At 38.3% G+C, this 12,869-nt stretch overlaps 1 protein-coding gene across 1 annotated transcript in view; it reads left to right on the top strand.

Moving 5' to 3' along the window:
* LOC128496881 (dynein axonemal heavy chain 5-like) overlaps nucleotides 1-7,849 on the top strand; it is a 115,365-nt gene extending 107,516 nt beyond the window's left edge. The window contains exons 74-76 of the mRNA XM_053466699.1: nucleotides 1,071-1,279; nucleotides 1,980-2,201; nucleotides 7,032-7,849. Of these exons, the coding sequence (XP_053322674.1) occupies nucleotides 1,071-1,279; nucleotides 1,980-2,201; nucleotides 7,032-7,250 (650 nt within the window). The 3' untranslated portion in view covers nucleotides 7,251-7,849. The remainder of the gene's footprint in view (nucleotides 1-1,070; nucleotides 1,280-1,979; nucleotides 2,202-7,031) is intronic.
* The last annotated feature ends 5,020 nt before the right edge of the window (nucleotides 7,850-12,869 follow it).

Below are 12,869 nucleotides of genomic sequence, written 5' to 3'. Positions count from 1 at the left end.
TTCAAAACAATGACGTTTATCCAATGTGCAGTTTATATATGTTTATAAAATGCTGTCCAAACAGAAATCTAATTGATATCTCTTTTCTCCTAGTTATGTGTCATTTAACAAACAATTGTTTAACAGCATATACCTTAGATACTTCTCCCAGAGGTGTCATTATCATGTACTTGTTATTTCTGCCATCGTCCTGAATTGTCAGTGGGAAATGTTTATTCTTCTGCCAGATTCACATAGTAACTAGTTGCTAGTTGAAGATGAATGAAAGCTGTAGTTTTAATAAGTGCTAAAGGACCACCAGATCCAAACCAACTATGTCCTTTACAATCTGCTCGCTGTACTTAGAGGTGATATGAGAGACGTTTATGGAGTCCTTGCTTGCACTAATTGATCCTGTACACTAATCATGCAATTATGTCACGCATGTCACTGCTGGAAATCGACCACATGTCCCATCTACTGGAACTGGGTTATTTAGAGATGACTGTGAGCTGTTCCTGGTTTGAGTCATACAGGGTTCTGTATAACTCACTGATCTCTCATGTGTGCTGATGTTTGTTTACTAGCCGCTTTGAGATTTTCAGGCCTGTGTAGCTGTAAATCTCCTCTGTATTTATATCAGCGCATCTCACTCTCAGGCCACATTGCAACACCCACGGTCGACATCTGATCCTCAGTCATGTTCAAAGACTGCTATGGGTCCAACCTCACACAAATAAGCTTACAGCAGAATCTGGTCTTTAGAGAAAAGACCAGAACATTGGAACATATGGAAGATATATATATATATATATATATATATATATATATATATATATATATATATATATATACGCGACATCACCCCTTCATGTATTTCCAGCCATTCATCCCCTATGGTATTTTTTATTTATTGTAATTCAGTAAAATACACACTCTCCTCCTAATAAGGGTATAAGGGTCCTGTATAAGGGTCATCTATTGGTATGTAGTGGAGCCGTGCTCAGATGTATCAGAGGGATCATATGTATATTTGCTCATAGGGTCCTGCAGTATTATTTTATTTTATACTGAATTTTTGCTTCTTTCAGGTACCATCATTATGTCTGAGGATTTACGAGATGCTCTGGATAACATGTATGATGCCAGGATTCCAAAGCTGTGGTATAAGATTTCCTGGGAGTCAGCCACCTTGGGGTTTTGGTTTACCGAGCTGCTGGAAAGGAACCAGCAGTTCCGAAGCTGGTTATTTGAAGGCCGACCTAATCAGTTCTGGATGACAGGATTTTTTAATCCCCAAGTAAGAATTTACATACTACTAATATTTCACATACACTTCAATCCCACCGTTCTTTGTTTCTGGAACTACTTGTTCCTAGCAAGCCGTAGTTTTACACACACTGGCACATGCCATGCAGTGTTGTGTTTATTTTGCACTGGCTCAGTCTACAGGAAGAGAATAGTTAGACAAAAAACTGGGGCTCACATATAGCAAGTAGTTTCAGCAATTAAAATATCTTTGAAGTCATTAATGCCATGAATGCCTTAGGTGGTGCACATGAGTTCTCTTTCTCCATGTTAAGCATGGTAAAAAGTCAGCAAAGATCTTGGGGTGGAATTAGAGTGTCTTCATTCCATCCAAAACTCAGAATAAATCTGTTTAAAGACTTCTTTTAGGACCTCTGAGAATTCTAGTTCAGAGGGGCCAAAAATATTCCTTCCGAGTTCATGGTAGTCTTAAGGCAGCCCTAAGTAGAGAGGAGATGTTTCATACAAAGAGCGGGATAATTTACGTATATTCAGCATGGCTTTAGATCTACCAGATCAATGAGATCCAGGGCAGATAATGTGGGTTAAACTGACCAGTCCTATAGCAGCCTTGTTTCTTGGCTATAGGGTATATGCCGAAAGGATTTAATGTTTACTATAATGCAGCTGGTTTAAAAATACATTGAAGCCATTGCCTTTAACTTATCTATTATCTGTGGGTTTTTTCACAGGGCTTTTTGACAGCCATGAGACAGGAAACAACTCGGATGAACCTATCCAAAGGCTGGGCGTTAGACAGTGTCATTTTGCATAATGATGTCACAAGAATGATGAAAGAAGATGTTAATGCCCCCCCTCCTGCTGATGTCGGTGGCGTATACATTTATGGGCTTTTTCTTGATGGTGCTGGATGGGATCGCAGAAACACAAAGCTCATGGAATCTTCCCCTAAGGTAACAAAATAAATTTTGGAGGGAAATCTCCAAACTCATAAATAATTGTTAATGTGTTTAGTTTAGTAGCCATAAAGTTATTGCACAGTGCTCTTTTTGTTTCTGATGAGCTGAAGGTTTTTTAAATTACTACTATAAAGAGCATTTGTCATTGAAAATGTTCATTTTACTATGCGTAGTTCATGTCTGATTATGTCATGCCATGTCAGCACATCCACTAACCATTCAGGCCTGGGAAACAAAATTGTCTTATCTAGATACCTAGTCACTAACCAGTAGGATACTTTACAGAGTGACATCAGACAACTTGCCTATTTAAAGTTCTGGTCCCATGTGTAGATAAAGAAGACCATCACTAAAATGTCACACTCTAGGATTTGCAGGATAAAAGCCAAGACGTAAATGAGTAGTGTTATAGTTAGACTAAAGTAGAGCAGCTGTGAACTGTTTCATATTTTCAATCAGATCCCCTTGGAAAAAAATTTTGGTGAAGAGCCTGAACACACTAGCAGTTGGATAACACGCCTGTGCAAGTCTGACTCTAAGATGTTAATTAGTCAGTTTCAGGATATTTTTACACTTTAAACTTTGTACATCACTTAATGAGATGAGAATCATTTGGTATGGGTAGCCCACCTAAAGGTCAGCCCATCCACGATGAACCATACTCTGTGTTTGAAATAGCACAATTACTTTTACATCCCCCCCCCAGCCATTTCTTCACTTGTGGTAGAGACTGTGCACATCACTGTTTTAGGTGCAAGAATGATTTGTTAGAGAAGGAATGAGTGACATGATGAGACATAAGTAAAACATATATACGCAGATGTCATGAGTCTTCTAACCATGCCATGTGAACTTTGTACTCTTTAGTTACCAGCAGGAATTGGAACAAAACCATCAATTCCGCATTATTATCCTCACACTTACACTAGCCGGTGGACACAACGTTTAGTACCATATACCCTGTAATGTCTGCTAAAAATTATGGGGGGACATTTAATTTTGCCCAGCCTGAATGATTTTCCCTGTTACGACAAAACCAATTAAAATTCTACCATTCTACTGCTACTTATTTAATCTATACCATAGATAGGAACTGAACTATATCGTAGCTATTGTGAGAATATTAATTCTGCCCCTGCTGGTATTCCTATAACTAGTTTTATAAAGCCGTATTACTCTAAGTACTTGTGCCAATTGTCTAGTTAAAGAGATTAGAGGAATCAGCTGGAACACATATAGGCTATCTTGTGAAAGAATTTTCTACCCATTTACTACAAGCTTATATATTTTTTATAAATACAATTTTATCTATCTATATATCCCTGGAAGGTCTTATGGTTCAGGATTTTTACATAGAAAAATAACATTTGACCATTCGACCCATCTAGTCTGAACATTTTTCCTGATGTAAAGACTCAAACCTTACTCAGTCCTTTACACTTGTCCCATTCATGTTAAAATTTCCTTACTGAATTAACGTCTACTACTGCTGGGAGGCAGTTCCGCTTATCTAAGCCTTAATTACGTGCCATCTATGCTTCTGATCCTCTAGTTTTAGATTATGACCTCTTGTAAATGTACATGCTCAAAGGGTCAGACAGCCTGGAGTTGACTTCTTTATATTCAATTATGATATCCGAGCATCTCATTGGCATTAATTTAAACCATATTATCTTACAGACAAGCGATGGTTTGCACAAGGCTCATTATTCTAACCATTTGGTTGCCATGATTATAAAATCGCTATAATTTGAAGAGCCTTGGGTTGACCGTCTTTAGAAAGCCCCTGGCATGTGAATATGCCTCTGTAGCCCGTATGGCTGAAATAACGGGAGAGGATTGATATGATGACTTGCAGTACTGTCAGTAAAATGCCCTGCTGTGTGCTCTAGAGAATGTACCTCTTATAACTAAACTGCAGCAAAAGAGATTTCCTTTTTTTTTTATTTAGGAAGGCTTACTGACTACAAATCACTCCGTGTATGATTAAACTTTGTCATTTTCGCTTTCTATTCATTCAGCACTGTCACTTTGAAATGACATGCCCAGACAGTGCTTGGCTGAGATTTATTCAATGGCCACATGGAACGGGGCTGTATCGTTCACACCTAAGGCTTCCATAAATGATGCATCTGATTTGTAGCTGTTTCTTTGAAATTGCCTAATACGTTCTGTTCAGATTAAAACAAAAGACTCAATTCTGTAAATGGTTCTCATTGTATTTTCTATTATACATATGGTTTTGTGTGTCTCTGGATTTCTCACAATTTGGATTATTTTATGTGTATGAAGGAAAGCAGAAAACTCACGCATGGCAACAATTGCTTGGAACAGTTCTTGTCAATCTTTTCCCGGATAGTTGAGGAGTGGCTGTAGAGTTTATATTTGAGTAAAGAGTACAGTGATCAGTGAGTGGCTTTGGAGCTTTTGGTCTACCTGTTGGTCTTTTCACTTGGGGTGAGTTGGTTGGGTGATAGCCCAGAGGCAAAGACTTATACTATATGTCCCAACTGGTGACCACCTTACCACCTTATGGTCACATCAATTGAGGGGAACCGTTGGTGTTAGGATTAGACACAATACATGTGTTATTTTGTTCAAGAAGAAGGTCATCTTAATTAATGGCTGAATCGCATTATTGCCCCTGATTTTTATGTGTACTCTCATTCATTGCTTGGTCTGTTTCTGAAACTTATTTTGTGTTGCGATGGATCAAAAAAAACAAATCTATATTCAGTAGCAGCAAAATCATTCAAAGGAGATGGAGTTGATGAAACAATTGATTTTTGTCTTTCATCCACATATCCCATTATTGAGATTTTAATCAAGATATGTCCCAAACACCCCTAGCTGGCTGTGGCCCTGGACCAACTTGTCAGCATACAGAAATAATTGACTCTTTTGGCAATTTTAATATTTATAGTTATATTGTAATTAAGCGTGTTGCTTAGTGTTGTTGGAGTAATTGGAACTGCTTTTTCTATGAAGACTGATACTCATACCTAAGAACATACAGACTACCCTGAGCCCTTACTTTTGGGATGCAAGTGGGCGGATCTGCTGACATCACTAGACGGGCTGCCGACATCAGTGGCAGGACCACTGACATTGCATGCAAGGCTAGCCCCAAATGCACAAAAATGATAAGTGGTAGGAGGGGAAGTGGGCGGGGAGTGGGTGGGCCTCAGCGAAACCCAGAAGGTTTTCTGCAGTGACTCAGAGAAGCAGTGCTTCACCCGGATTCTCCTGGCAAAAACCCAGAGAGTTCCAAGATATGCCTATACTTATCCTCATAAAAATATCAATTCCATTAGAGGTGCCAGACATTGCCTGTAATTAAGGATAAATATTCAATAGCACATTCCTTATAGGCAAAGACAGATTAAGGAGCTTTTGGATATGGAGCAATTACAGAACAACGGGCCCCTTCTCTCGATTTCCTGCCTTTAGCAAGTTCTTTTTTTCCCTGTTTTCTGCCTTTTGCGTTTTTTTCTTTCTGTTCTATTCTTTCCTCCCTTTTTAGCAATTTCTTTTGCCATCCCTCGCTTTTTTCTTTTCTCTTGCTTGTCTGGCTTGTATATTTTTCATATTCTTTCTATTCTGCCCTCCCCCACATACACACAGACACACATACAGTATATACGCACACACACATATACTTATACACTCATATACATATACTGTGTGTATATATATATATATATATATATATATATATAAACAGTATCTTGAATATCCTTCACGTCCCTCCTGTAGCTCCCTTGCTGTGCTGCACACCTGGAAATGGCATTACTTCTCTGCGCATAGAGTCAGTGGGGGAGGATGATTGCCGCACATCAGAGACACAATCAGATTGCCACTTCATGGGACAGATAAGAAGTATAGACATGTCAGATTGCTGGGGCCCTGGAGCAATTGCTCCGTGTGCTCTGCCGTTAATCAGCCCTGCTTACAGGATATAAAAGGCACCAAACCAGGCTGATCATATAGTGGCATTACGTTTTCTGCTATTCAGATTTACAACCACCTTCCTATGTTTTCCTTAAGCTTTAAATACATTGGTGCATAATGCACTGTTAGATTTCAGTACATAATGTTTTATAATCAAACACATTTTGTTTTCGCAGCAGTCAAGATATATTCATACAGGATATATGCATAACCGGGAACTACCTAGGATAGGCTGCTCAGAGCTATCCCTTCTCTGAGTGAGTGGCTTCATGAGGGGCCAAGGCTAGCCACATATAGGAGGTGGGGGTAGCCATCTATAAGGATGAGGATAGCCCCAGGCATCCTTTAGTGGGTGGAGAGTGGATGTGGCCAAATGCTATTCCCCTGACCTGAGATCCAGGGAAGTAGAGCTTCACCTAGAGACTCTGTGTCAACCCTAGAGGTTCCCAGGTATGGATATATGTACTACTGGAATTCTGAAAACCATTGGAATCTGAGAAAATATCAGTAATCTCAAAACCACACATCATATAAGATTTGTGTATTTACAGTGCTCATTTTCAAGAATGGGACCGGTCTGTCAATAGGGACATATATTTAGAGGCTCCCTAAGACATCAAAGTACAAGCAGCACATTTTAGGGGGCTCGGAAATGCAAAATGCAAAGAACCCTTGAAATATGTAAAATCACAGCTCATTTAGGTCAGCCAGATCTTGTGGCCAGCTCAGGTCAGTAAGCGATGAACCAGAAGCAGTATGTTCAGTAGGTATCTGTATGTTCAAATGTGAAATGATGAGCAATATAAAACATGATGCTAAAATGTCACCTGACCTTCTGTAAATGATGTAATATTGTGACTTTCTTCTTCCTAGGTCCTGTTCACAAATTTGCCTGTAGTCCATGTCTACGCTGTGAGCACCATGACCCCCGCAGACCCTAAGAAACAGCTGGGAAACCTTTATTCCTGCCCTGTGTACAAGAAGCCTCGGAGGACAGACCTCACATACATTTTCTCTTTGTTTTTAAAAACCACAGTAGTCCCTGACCATTGGACCTTGAGGGGAGTGGCTCTTCTATGTGACTCCAAATAACCCCAACAAGGAGAAGACTTCCTGATATCTTAAAATATAGCAATGTTATGGTCGAGAAGTACAAATACATGATTATCCATTGGTACTCTACAGAAATAACAGGCACCTATCGTTTTATTACCGATAACATGGGCACTTGATATGAATTTCTAAATGTTTATCACCATCTTAATGTTCACTGATTTCCATTGGACTTGGCCAAAAGAGAGAGGTAGTATTTATAGCTGTACAAAATAGATTTCAAGCACTTTACTATATACTCTACTTAGAATAACACAAGAAATGGAAAACTCCTACCTATAAAAACTTCATTCATCTCCCCTTTAACCATGTTAATTATGCATGCATAATCAGAGGAACATCGGTGCACATCAACCTATTCTGGATTAACAACAAAAAAACATAATACTGTATCAGGATTCACAAAATATCACAGAAATATGATATATTTGTGGATTAAAATAAAAGTATAGTTCAAAGCACATAAAAAAAAATCAATACTCATTTCATGTCTGTTATCTGAAAATGACTTTGCTGTGATAGTCTTGCATTCTTGTTCTGTATTGGTACAACTTTAAATAAACCGAGCAATCATGAGACTTTTGTAGCCTTTACTTTTAGAGTTTATTCACAAAACAACAATGAGCTTCATCTTACGCCATGAACTGTGGATTAAACAGGGTTCAAGTGATGCACTTCTTAATGAACTGTTAATGTTATCAGCTGTGTAACTACCCCACATAACTTACCCTCAACTCAATCTTTAATAAATAAACCACATTTTAAGGGATTCGTTCATAAAAAGATTACAATTTAGATTAAAAAAAAATGTATGCTGGTCAGATGTTAATATGATTAATATTACAAATTCATTAAATATCCTGTTTCTGAGGTTTTCATTGGTTGTTTTCAGAGCTGCAGGTTGCTTCAATAGAAACAGATCCTCTGTGGGGCTATACTCTAACTAATCCCTGCAGAGCTTCATGCCAGGAGGATGTTCCCTACAATTATCTTATAGAGCTTCCATAGCTGTGTTGAGATTTTGGAGGGGTTTGGGGGGGGGCTTTTATTGGTAGTCTAGTGAAAGACTGAGCTAGTCAATTGAAGAGTGAGATTTAGGAGCTCCATTCTTCTTGGACTTTGGCCTGGTGACATTCACATCCATGGTGAAGAGTAGGGGCCAACCCTTAATTATGATATGTGGTAGCCACCAAACACTTTGCATGCTACTTACAGTAAACTATAGCAATTTTTAAATAATACATGGAAAAGGGTAAGTACGCATATTGGCAAATTTGCAAAAAACAAATCACACAGCAGTGCACAGATTTTTTTCCGCAATGTTTGAGGATGTATAACCAATTAAGAGTACCAGTTACCTAGAAACATAGAATTTGATTTTCTTGGTTTCACCTAATGTTTTTTTACATTTATTTAGCATTATGGTTTAGTGATTCATAAAACTGAATCACTATTCGTCCAATAGACAAAATTTGGAGCATCCTCCTTAAGTTTCAAAACTTGTTGAAACATTCCCACTACTACCAAAAATGCTGTATCAAGATAACATGCTAGAAATGTTTTTTTTTTAATACAGCTTCAGGAGTACAGAGCTGCCTTTAAGTCAGTAACTCGCTGCATGAACCAAATGCAATTTACATCTACTAAATACATTTCTTCTTCTGAGATGCACATCTTATTTTGCCACTCTAACTCTTGCCATGTTCCGAAAATAGGTTTAGCCCGTTCTCAATAAGCCTTAAATTTACAACCTTCGAGTTTAAAGAAACTCTACGTATTGTTCTCCAAACTCCATTATAACTTCATATCTTTGATCCGGTCTATTGCTTGGTGTGCTGAGCTGCATCAAATAACTAGGTGACTCAAACACACCGGTAGGCAATCCACAATTCACCGCAGCTTTGTCTTTCCTGTTAAATGTCAAATCTTTAGAACCTGAAGTATATAACAAGAAAAAAAAACATATACCGGTACACAAAGCTTGCTTTTTGTAAATGACTGAATTTATTGGATAGCTCCTTTAGGTATGTGCTACATGGGCGTTGTGGTGTGTGCCTTGCTAGTGTATTAGAAAAAAGTATTTTTAAGAGGATACATCGAGCAATGCTGGTGTGAAATATCAGATCACAGATTTTTTATTTGTTGATTTACTTACATTTTACGATAATTTCCTTACGATGTCATCCTTATTTTACAGAATTGTATAAGTTAATATTCTGCACAATATGATTTAAGAAATATGACAGACATGTTAGCATGTTAGTGATTTTAAGATATGTCACCCACATATGTTTTTTACTATATTGGTAACAATTAAGTCACAAACTTACAACCCGACATGAGCCCTTTCGATGGTCAAATACAAAAAATACACAATATGTGTAAATGAGATCTGTAATTTGACAATGTATTGCAAACAAAATTTTTTGTACAGCAGCTTGGAGAACCTTTGTAGTCAAGGTTGCATTGGACCTGCTGGGGTCAGAGAAGGTGTGGGACCACTGGGAGGATTGTCAACGACATGTTTGTGGTTATAAAGGTAGGAAGAGTGAATCCCTGAAGAGGATTATCTCAATTTTTCATTTGTTAGTCTCAGGGCAGCTGTTCAGGCATGTAATTCTAAGATTTGTTTTTGTAAATGGACCTGGCGTAAAGCAAGCAAACTGTTAGGAGAACAGGTTGTTAAACTGTTGACTTTAAAAATTCAAGAAACTTGATCAGATGACATGAATAAAAACATGCCTCCTGCATCCATTGATATTTCTGAAGTGGATTTGTAAAAGGATGATAGAATCATAGAACCTGAAGGCTACGGGCTGAAGATTAACGCTGGACAGGTGCAGAGGGTACACTGCTGCCAGCCACCCTCACACTCTTACTGAAACCTCAGCGTGGCTAAATCTGTTCAAGCGATCACGCTCAAAGCATAAACGCAGGAGCACAGCAATAGAACTCCCAGAACAAAATGTCCAATTCTTCCGGGCGTTCACACCAGTCACTAAAGCTCTTTGTTCCTGTGGTATACGATTGAGATTATGCGTTTGTAGGGAGACAGCAATTTCAATGCTTTGTTATGGATTCTGAACTGCAAAACAAGACCTGCAAAAATGACAGACTTGCTTTAATTCTAGTTTAAAATATCCTCTAAGCACCAGCCTGTGGAAAGGTGTAACAAGAGAGAAAAGAATACACCACACACGGGGCAGATTAACAATGGGGCCACCAACCCACCAACCTCTAGGACCTGCCCATCACCACCATAGCTATTGTGATTTGGATGAAATGATGGGGGTATGCATAGAGACCATAAGCAGATGTTTTCCATTAGTGTAATTGATAAAGTCATGACCTGTTTTAGACGAAATATTGCCACCACAAAATGCCTTTTAGCAAACCAACAGACCAGCGCTAGCATTAATTCCCTTGTGTTGTGCTGAATTGTATTTTCCAAGCTTTGTGTTATATTAATATCCTATGGAACATGGACAGAATATTGTGAGCATAAGAGATCTGGCTCCGTGTTGATACCTTAAAGCAGCTACACAGTTGCATCTCTAGATCTTGTACATTAAACCCAGCAGAACAATGACACTGAGACCTAATATCAGATCAGACAGTGACTACATCATTAGGTTAACAGATCTCCTGGAGAATGTTGATGGTTTGCTTGCGCCTGCTTTGCTTAGTCTCTTCATCAACATATGCAACAAGCTTTCTTTTGTCATCAATGATGCCTTTCATTTCTGTAGTCAAAATCTTTGTATATTGGTCAGGCACTGGACATATGAGTTTCATCCACCCATTCATGGACCTTAGGCTACATAGTTACATAGTTATATAGGCTTAAAAAAGACATGCGTCCATCAAGTTCAGCCTTTCCTATATCTGTTACTTTGTTGCTGTTGATCCGAACAGGCTAAAAGGTCAACAGGAACTCCAAGTATTGCACCCTGGTGCCTACGACTTTCACCTGGAGTATAATAGAACCAGCTCTATAAAGGGCAAATTCATGTGTTCAGCCTCCGGCTATATACGGAGCCAGCTTTTCTTTTCTATGTGCCCATGGGAGGTGAGAGCTCACTAGGGTGCAGTAGTGGTGCAACAGTCTTCATCTTATGTTTAAAGACTGAAGATTTTAATATATGAAATGGCCAGTTACAATGTACATGGCATTATTACAACATACGTATGTTAGAGGTGGATTGTAATTACACAACCACAAGTTTTAATATTTAAAAAATGCCTAAGCAATATATTAAAAAAGGTTGTAAAATATGTTCTAGTAACTATTTTGTCTATGACAGAGATAAATTATCTCTTGACTCTTTCAGTTCTAGATAAAGTTAGATTTTTATCAGAAACTCCCATTTCTAGAGATGCAAAAATAGCTTTAAAACAGTTTATAATTAAAAAAAAAAAAAGATCTGGAGACACCATCATGAGAGACCTTGTGATGTCATACAATACAGTCTACCTTCACTCTCTAGCCAAGTGTCAGCCCTGTGAAGGTGAACACAGATTATCATCCTGTTCTGTGATCTGCATCATGGCAGCAAAAAAAAGGTTTCCCCAACTGACTTTTCGCCCTCCAGTTGAAAAATCCCTGCTCCACGTGGCTAAAACAAACATAACCTTTGAAGAATGGACTTTTCTTGAAAAGGGCAGGAAGATTTACCTAAATTCATGGGGCCACATGTAGACTTTCAACCCAAAAATCATGCAGGACCCCTTTACATCCGGGAAGCTGGTGCGACAGGTGCGACAGGGAGAAGAGATTGGATAAAAATTGTGAAAACACCAGGACCCGGATCCTACGAGGTGCACAAGAGCTACTTGGCGATTGCTCCACGCGCCCCAAATATTCCTTTCATAGGAGAAAGAAAAAACAAGAGGCACAACCTTGGGCCTTTCACCACCCTGTGGCCTGGAATATAATGCAAATTTCAATAAATGTGGAATTAAACAAAACTTTGGATTTTCTCAACTTTTTGTACAATGAGTTTATCATACTTGCAAATTATGTTAATAATAATAATAATAATTATAAGTAATCTGTTTACTTCGATATGCAAACCCCAATGTTATATATATATCTGTTATTAAGTCATATTATGTTAGGGGGCACATTAAAATATTTAATTATATATATTACACAACCACAAATTTCAAAATTAAAAAAGTGTACAGCCTAAACAATATCTTGAAAAAAGGTTAGAAAATTGCTTCTAGTAATTACTTTGTTTATGAAGGAAATACGAACAAGAAAAAAAAGGCTAAATAATTGACTCTTTGAGAGGTAGAAATGAATCACATGCGGTTTTGGCATTAAAAAATGAAACATAATATTTTGTTGATTGTTTTGTGCAACAGAAACAATAATGGAAATGCTAATGTTAATGAGTTGGCTGTGAATGTGAGTTTATCTTACTTGCAATTAATAGCAATAATAATAATCTGTTTACTCCAACAGATAGACCGTCATTGTCCCACTCTGTCAGATGATGGCTGGCACCATTCAGCCCAGGGGGCAAGCCAGGGTTAACAGGGCAAATGGGGCATTTGCCCCAGGGTCCCAAATGGCAAGAGTCCCCCTCTTGC

The sequence above is a fragment of the Spea bombifrons genome, chromosome 5, assembly GCF_027358695.1.
Source record: "Spea bombifrons isolate aSpeBom1 chromosome 5, aSpeBom1.2.pri, whole genome shotgun sequence".
Lineage (NCBI taxonomy): Eukaryota > Metazoa > Chordata > Amphibia > Anura > Pelobatidae > Spea > Spea bombifrons.
This window is presented reverse-complemented; position numbering and strand designations above follow the sequence as displayed.